We start from the raw sequence: 8,095 nt of genomic DNA, 5'->3' as shown, positions 1-8,095 counted from the left end.
TCGCACGACCATCACTCAAGAGACTGGGGCAGCTCCCATTGGCTCGGGCCGGGAGGGCGGGAAGGCTGAAGCGGAGCTCGCGCTCTCAATGTCGAGCTCTCTCCGTGACGCCTTTGCACATGCGCGTTGCGGCGGGTGGGAAACGGTGCTCCGCGTTGCGCAGTAGCTCATGCCCTAATTGGCTGCTAAGCACGCGCGTCCGCTACACGCGCCCTCATTGGTTGTCCGGCGCGCGCCTGCCGCCGCTCGCGCTCCCATTGGCCGCCGGGGCGGGCATGCGCGCTGCTATCCGCAGTCAGCGGCGCAACGAGGCTCGGCGGGACGTGACCTGCTGCAGCAGAGCCCTGAGGGCGCGGCTGGCCGTGCGAGTCGGTTCCGCCCCCTTGGCGTGCCGACTCCCGGCGTGCCGCTGTCTCCGGGCCGGTCCTGCCGCCGCCGCCCCGCCGGGTCCCGCTGCAGCAGCCACTCCGCTCCGCGCGTTGGCGCTGCCGTGAGGGAACCCCGTCGTTGCCGCTCACGTGACCCGCGGGCGGCGCATGCGCGGTGCGGCGGGGGCGGTGCAGGCGGGCGGCGCTGAGGGCGGAGGCGGCGGCGGCCGGAGCGGGGCCGGGCCGGCGCGAAATGGCGGACAGGTTCTCCCGCTTCAACGAGGACAGGGACTTCCAGGTACTTCCTTCGCGCCGCCCCGCACGGCCGCGGCCCCTCGGGTTGGGCTCTGCCGCCTTCTCCCCACCCCCCCACCGGGGCTTTGTGTGCGGGCCCGGCGCTGCGCCGCGGCGGGGAGCGGCACCGAGGGGAACGTGGGGGGCCGGGGCCGGCTGTCAGGATGACCCGCGGCTCGGGAGGGCTGCCTGGGCACGGCGGCCGGCGGGCGGCGTGTTTTGACGGTGGTCGCGAGGGGCCGACCCCGCGGAGGGACCGGCAGGGGAAGATGGTGAGGGGATCAGCCCTCCTTCGGTGATGGGACCGACCACCCCCGTGAGGGGTTGGGCTCCTCCCCGGTGAGGCAACGATCCCCTCCACGAGGGGAATCACCCGCCCGCGGTGAGGGCTCGGATCACTCCCCCCGAGACCCGCAGCGCGCCGTCCGAACATCTGCCGGCGACCCCCTTGTCTGTGGAAAAAACGCCTCTTGCTTCTCACAGCCGGCCCCCTCGCCAAAACATCAGTATTTCAACGTAATTAACGCTACTGATGCTGTTTGAAAGGGGGTTTAAATAAACAATGGGGAAATTAACGTTGACTCATTAAGCTCGAACAATGACATGTTGTTCTCTGACTTCAGCCCGAGAGAGTCTCGGGGTTAGAAAGGAAAACAAAAGGAGCGAGGATAACGCTGCTCGAGGAGAGTCGTGGATGAGCTGTTCTGTGGGTCCTTGTTTCGGGTGCTGTTCATCCTCACTCGGGCCTTTCACCCAAAGACTTGGGAGGGTTTTTATAATGTGCACCTTGCGTAATTCTGCTTCATCTGGCATTAAGGTGCAGTCTTGGAAGCAGTCAGGACATCCAGGAGTGACTAATTTATGTTGGTTCTGGATGTTATAAGGGGTGCACGCTTCAAAAATTGTTACTAAAGTGTGCTAGAAACACACAAGAAAATAAATCCCGGCGTGGTTGTGTGCAGTGTTGGCATTGCCTGCTCTGAGGATGGAGGTTTGGCTCCTGCCACAGCCCCAAACGTGGGCTTGTTTGCATCCTTCATTTCCTTCAATGAAGAAATGAGCCATAATTAACACTGGAATAGTCTGATTTAGCTTTGAAGTTTGTGTTTCAGGAAGTGGAGCGAGCCAGATCTTGGGCTTGAAACAGATTTCTTGTAATCCTTTGGTAAGGGAGAGATGGGGAACCTAAACCAAGTACTGTGGCTGTGCCCAGGGAACAGGTGAGCTCTGCTGTCATGTCCTTGTTCCTGTCCCTTGGTGGGGAAACCCCATGGCAAGAAAAATAATTGTAGTGGCAAAACCTGTTAGTGTGTCGTGGCTCTGGACACACAGGGGGAATGTGTGGTGATGGCAGGGAGGAAACTCAGCTCCATTACCTGATCCCAAGATCTTGGAAGTTGCTGAGTGTGCCTGGGGACAATAACTGAAGTCCCCTGTGTCCCCTTGACTTTAAAAAAGGGCACTGTTCTAAATTGGGATTTATCTGTGCTAAATACCAGGCTTTCCTTGTCCTTCCCATAGACTAGAGTGAAAAATAAAATGATAAGGTTTGGTTTTATGAAAGGGTCACTGATCTATTCTTCCCTGCCTGAAAATATGCCAGGGAGAAGAGAGACATTTTATTTTGTGTTAAAGCTTCCTGTGAGGAAAAAGTGGAATCACTCCCCTGGGAGGAGCAGTTTGGAGCTGGTTGAGGCTGCAGAGGACTGAAGGTGAAAACAGTGAGCTGTGGAAGAGGAGATCTGAGGGGGACTGGGACAAGGTCACACTGAATTTTGGGAGCTCAGGGGCCTGTGCACCTACCCCTGACAGCTGGGCATTCTAACAGTTTTTCCACAGTATATTGATGGAGGAAAGCTTTTGGCTGAAGAAGAAGGAAAAATAAGGTTGAAAATCACTTTCAAAGAAGACTTTTGAGTTTTCTTCTCCATATTGAGACAGAGATTGCTTGAGCTGTACCATGGGTGTGGAATACAGGAAATGCTTGCTGTGCTGGGTATTTGCAGGGCTGCTGTGGCCATAGGTAAAAATACACCTGTGAGTGCCTCTGTAGAAAATCCTGCTCTGCAAATATAGCACAACCAGGAGTGTTTCTGTTGCTTTAGGGATGCCCTTTTCACACAGCTGTAGTTCTTTGGCAGGTGAAATTTCTGTCCTTGGAGCAGGTGTGACTCTAGATGTGATCCAAGTCCCAGGGAGCATGGCCGGAGGGAGACAGGCTCTAAAATTACACAGCTTGATCAGGGATGGATGCAGTGTGGGGAGGGAGGCTGCAGAGAGCTCTTGGGTTTTGTTCTGGGGTGATCTCCTTGTGATCTCAAAGTGAAAGGATCTGTAGCAGTTTGGAGAGAGGGAGAAGAACAAAAGGTTGGGAGTAAAGAGTATAGGTCAAAGGAACCTTTTAGCTGTTGGGGAGAAAGGCAGATATCTTGGGATTAGTGATGTGGTTAATGAAAAAGTCACTGGATGAAAAAAAAAAAGCATTTCAGAGTTCTCATTATTATCAGCTGCCTTTCTGGAGAGGAGCTGGAAAGAGTCTGGGTTGGGAGGATCAGTTTGGCAAGAGTGCAGATTGAGCACTGTAGGCAGGGCAGAGCTGGCAGTGCAGGGTTAGCAGAGGTGATCCTCGGCTTTCTTAGCCTCTGATATGCTGGAGAAAAGTGGATTAAAGGTGAGAGCTGCTGGGAGCTGTTCCTCCCTCCCCTGTGCCTGACTGAAGAAAGATCAGTGCTATCAGGGAGGCTGGAATGGAAACATACAGCACTGCAGGAAAAGCAGGAAGGAAGGACCTAAATCAGCTGAGAAAGAGAAGGTGTCCACGGTCTGTGGTGCTTGGAAAGGTGCTCAGGGGAGAAGGGTTCTGCTGGGTTGGGCAGAGGGACCAGCTGAGAACTGGAGAGATAAGAGGAGTGAAGGATCTTCCCATAGCTGCACCCAAAGTGATGTGGCTGAAGAGAGCTGCAAGAGGGAGTGATGCTCCTCTCAGGGATTTCTGGGGAGAAAAGTGGCTTGTGTAAGGATAAGAAAGTCAAATATCCCTAAGGATGAAGGTCATGGTGTGGAGGGAGAGGAGAAAGATTGTATACATGAAATTATAGCGACCTCTCTGTGTCGGGTGGAAGGAACCTTGAAGCTGAGGGTGGTTTGGAAGTTGAAATTGCCAAAGGAGCAGGAATGGCACTGGAGGATATCACTGCAGTGAGCTGATTAGGCAGCCCTTGGGTTTTTCCTCACAGGATTGTTGTGCTGTTGCTGTGCTCTGTAGCTTTAGAAGCCACACTAAAGGCTTAGATCCTCTTCCCTTTTTGCTTTAAGCTCTGAAACCTTAGAGAAACTTGGAAAGTCCCCGGCTTTGAGTGTCTTTTGCAGGTGCTGAACCTGAGGGCAGCTCCATAGAAAGGCCTTGAGCTGTGCTCTGCCTGTCCTGGGGATTTTTCCCTTCCCAGGCCAGCACAGGGGTTTGCTTGGGAGCCTTGGGCAGGGAAATGGATCAATGGAGGAGAAGGGATATCCCTGACCTTCCTTCTCTTGCCTCTCTTCTAGGCTCTGCAATGGCAAGTGAAGTCTTGGGTGGCTCATCCAAATAAATCCCGACCTTTTTCCATTTTCCATCCAAGAGAGGTTATTTTTTGAGTTTCTGACAAGCTTAGTTCTTGGGGTGAAGGTCTGGGGGACTTGTCTGTCACAGGCTCTGTCGCTTGTCTGTGCCACTGTCCCCTGGACTGATGGGCTTTCCTGGCAGAGACAAATGAGAACCACCATAACTTTGAGGAATTCTGAACAATAGCTGTAGATGATGCTAACTGAATATTGTAGGAACATTAATGAAAGCTGTATGGACATATGAAACTGCTGCAATAAGCAAATATATATTTTTAGTGCTATTTTGAAAAGATTTGCAATGATTTTATTCTTTGTATCAGGTATGCAAGCTCAAAGAATAAATATCCTGGATATCTCTCTCGCTGAAATCCAGTGGAGCTCCCACTTACTCCCAGATGTTGAGAAAATGTTTTCTTGCTGCATTTTTCTCCTTTTCATTGTTGAAGCAGAAATATTACCAGCCATATGTGTCTATGTGTACAATAATTTCCGCTTCCTACGTACATTGCACTTAGTGGCATCATTAGCCAGACGGAACACAGGCTGTTCTGTCTCTTGTTTTTGTGCTGTTGTGTAGTCTGTGCAATGGAATAACACTTCCACCCAGCAGGAAGAGCCATGCCTGCTTTTCCCTGCTGGGTGGAAGTGTGACCAGTCTGAATCTCAGCCTGCTAATTCCAAGAAGATAGGTGGGTTTTTTTTCTTTCCCTCCACAAAGGATTTGAAGAGCTAAGCCAGCACATCGCTGTGCTTCTGGCCCTGCCTGCTTCCAGCAGGTTGAGCTGAGCGCTGCTGGCAGGGGGATTTTGTGCTTTTTAATTGGCAGAATGTCAGGGATAAGTTCTGCTCCCAAGCAGCTTAGGCAGCGCTTCACTGGACAGCTGGGCCAGCAGCGAGGGGGTTTAGAATCCGTCCTTAACCACTGTGGCCGTGGCTGCAGCTTCACTTCCCAGGTGCTGCCTAAGGGGAGTGCATTTGGTTTTCATGTCCTTCAGCAGGACCAGCTGCTCGGGTGATGTGGCACTGGGAGCTCATGCCCTGCAGAGAGATAAAGAGGGGCATTTTCTCTGCCTGCCTTTACTAATTGGGAAAAGAAAAACTTAATGTGGGGGAACGAGGATTGAAATCTGCAAAATCTGTTACGCTGAGCTCTCAGCTGATCCAGGATCCTGGGGTGTGAGTTTGCCTTTGGCAGGAGTAGCTGCAAGAGTCAGGAGGCAACCTGTGCCTTTCCGTAGGGTGTTTTTTAACTGAAGAATTAATCTGAGATTTTAGAAGATGGATTAGAATTGTTTTGAGGTTTTAATTTATCATTTGATTCAGGTTATATTTCGGGTGTGGGCCCAGCACAGGAAGAATAGAGCTCCTACCTCCTTGGCAGGACGGTCTGACCTTTCAGTTGAGCAAAGCAAGGAACAGCAGAGCTGTGACTGATTTTTTTAACCTCCCTGTGTGAGCAAGGAGGGGGGGAGAGGACTGGGGGAAAATGTGTTCTAAAGTAAATCAAGTAGTATTGGTTCCAGTTTTAGAACATCCCAGTAGAGTCTGAACTTCAGTGTGGATTTCTGGGATTCACGTGGTGAGGTGATTTTATATAGACCTTTCCTGTCTTGGTTGTGCCTTTTCCCAGTCTGTGTTGTCACTTCTCTCCTACAGTGATGGTCTCCATTGCTGAGGCCCAGTGAAAGGAAAGGAAACACTTTGTCCTACAGTCCCACAAGCCATGGCTGAGCCACCTCAGCTTCTTCTGAGTCACCTTCTCTAAGACAAAGCCCACCCCTCTACCCAGGCTCCTGCCACCTCTGGGTGGGAATGTGGAGCTCATCTGATAAAAAGCATTGCTGCAGTTCTAGGGCAGCACTTCCTCGGTTAACAGAAGCTTTTCTCCTACCACATGGTTTTAAACTTTCAGGAATTCTTGCTGCTTTCTCCCTTCAGGCAACCCTATGGGCAGTTAATTTGAGATTTTGGCCATTCACAGTTTTAAAGCCAGAAGTTAATATTAGGATGGTGGCTTTAAATATCCAGGCATCACTTAAGTTTCAATTCCCATTTTGACCCAGTTCTGAGTCCAGGAGTTTGTGTTTGGCTGCAGTATTCCTCCCTTGAAGACAACTGGTGATGGGGAACATTTTCCTTTGTAGATGGTTCTGGTAGTTTAGCCATTGAAAGCTGCATTTTCCTTAATTTTTCTTCTAGATTTTCTTTATTTATAGCTCTTTGCTGAGCTTTATGTCCTTCTCTGCTGTGCCAAAGCACACATTACTACTCTTTGTCCTCTTATGTGAAGGCATATACAGCATTTCTGCTCAGTTTTAGCTTTTGAGAGCCTTAATGGCTCTGAATTCTGTTATTGTTCTCTGTGTTGTTACAGCATTCTGCATCCTAAATTGTCCACACTTGTAATTGGAAAACTTGCTCAGAGGAGTCTAGAGCAGACTCTTACCTGGTATAACATACTGAGATAAATATATATTTTTTTTACTGAGAGATAAACATCTATTTACTGCTTTTTTTGTGTTTGCCCTTCCTTTGTTGCACATCCTTGGACTGTATTTTTATCCTTTCTGCTGCCATGTTGCGTCAGGAGTTTTTAACTGGGATTTCTCAGCCTGCTAGGTGCAGCCCTGTGCTGTGGCTGTGTCTGTACAGGGCTCTGTGAAAGCAGATGTGGTGTTAGAGAGTTGAAGCCACTCTTAGACGGGTCAGGTTGCTCTGTACCAACACATCCTCAATGTTGCTCTCTCTTTGTTGGGCTGCCTGATCTGCAAACTGAGCTGCAGGTGCTCTGTTTCCTCTGGTCATTGATAACAGTATAGAATTGAAGGAGTTGGAATCCTGTTAATGTGCTCCTGAGGGAGATTTTCTGTGAGATTTTGGTTTAGAAACAATTCTTTATCAAGTCAGATACTGTGGTAAGAAAGAAAAGACAGATAATATTATGGAAGCTTGGAAGTTCATAGTGGTAAATAGATTACACCTTGGATATTCCATGATTGGCGCCCTGTTCCATCAGGGTGGTTTCTCTTTGTCTTGTACTGTCTGCTGTGGTCACCCACGGGAGGGAAGGGACGTCCAGAGGGACCTGGCCAGGCTGGAGAGGTTGGTCCATGTGAACCTCATGGTGTTCAGCAAGGACAAGTGCACAGTCCTGCACCTGGGTCAGGACAGTTGCAAGCACAAATCCAGGCTGGGGGAGAATGGATTGAAAGCAGCTCTGAGGAGAAGGACAGGGGGGTTGTTTGATGAGAAATTCAGTGACTCAGCCGTGCTGGCAGCCCAGGAACCAACCACAGGCAGCAGGTGAAGGGGAAATTCTGCCCTGCTCAGGTGACATCCCACCTGCAGAGCTGTCCCCAACACAGGGAGGATGTGGAGCTGCTGGAGTGAGTCCAGAGGAGGCCACAGAGCTGCTCTGAGGGCTGGAGCCCCTCTGGAGCCAGGCTGGGATGGCTGGGGGTGCTCATCTGGAGAAGAGGAGATTCCAGGGAGGGCTCAGAGCCTCTTCAGGGCCTAAAGGGGCTCCAGGAAGTCTAGAGAGGGACTTGGGACAAGAGACAGCGGGACAGGACAAGGGGAAATGTATTCCCACTGACAAAGAGCAGGGTTAGATGGGATGTTGGGAAGGAATTCATCCCTGGGAGGCCCTGGCACAGGTTGCCCAGAGAAGCCGAGGCTGCCCCATCCCTGGAAGTGTCCAAGGCCAGGTGGAGCAGCCTGGGATGGTGGAAGACAATCCCCTGCAGGGGATGGAACAAGATCATCTTGAAGGTCCTTCCCCACCTACCCCTTCCATGGTTCTTTGGTTGTTTGAAGGTCCTGGTTAGCCA

At 51.0% G+C, this 8,095-nt stretch overlaps 1 protein-coding gene across 1 annotated transcript in view; it reads left to right on the top strand.

Annotated features, from left to right (window-relative positions):
* The first annotated feature begins 573 nt into the window (after positions 1-573).
* The window catches only part of GPATCH8 (G-patch domain containing 8), a 55,638-nt gene continuing 48,116 nt past the window's right edge, over positions 574-8,095 (top strand). The window contains 1 exon segment of the mRNA XM_030966333.1: positions 574-666. Coding sequence (XP_030822193.1) covers positions 622-666 — 45 coding nt within the window. The 5' untranslated portion in view covers positions 574-621.

This window comes from Camarhynchus parvulus, chromosome 27, assembly GCF_901933205.1.
Source record: "Camarhynchus parvulus chromosome 27, STF_HiC, whole genome shotgun sequence".
Lineage (NCBI taxonomy): Eukaryota > Metazoa > Chordata > Aves > Passeriformes > Thraupidae > Camarhynchus > Camarhynchus parvulus.
This window is presented reverse-complemented; position numbering and strand designations above follow the sequence as displayed.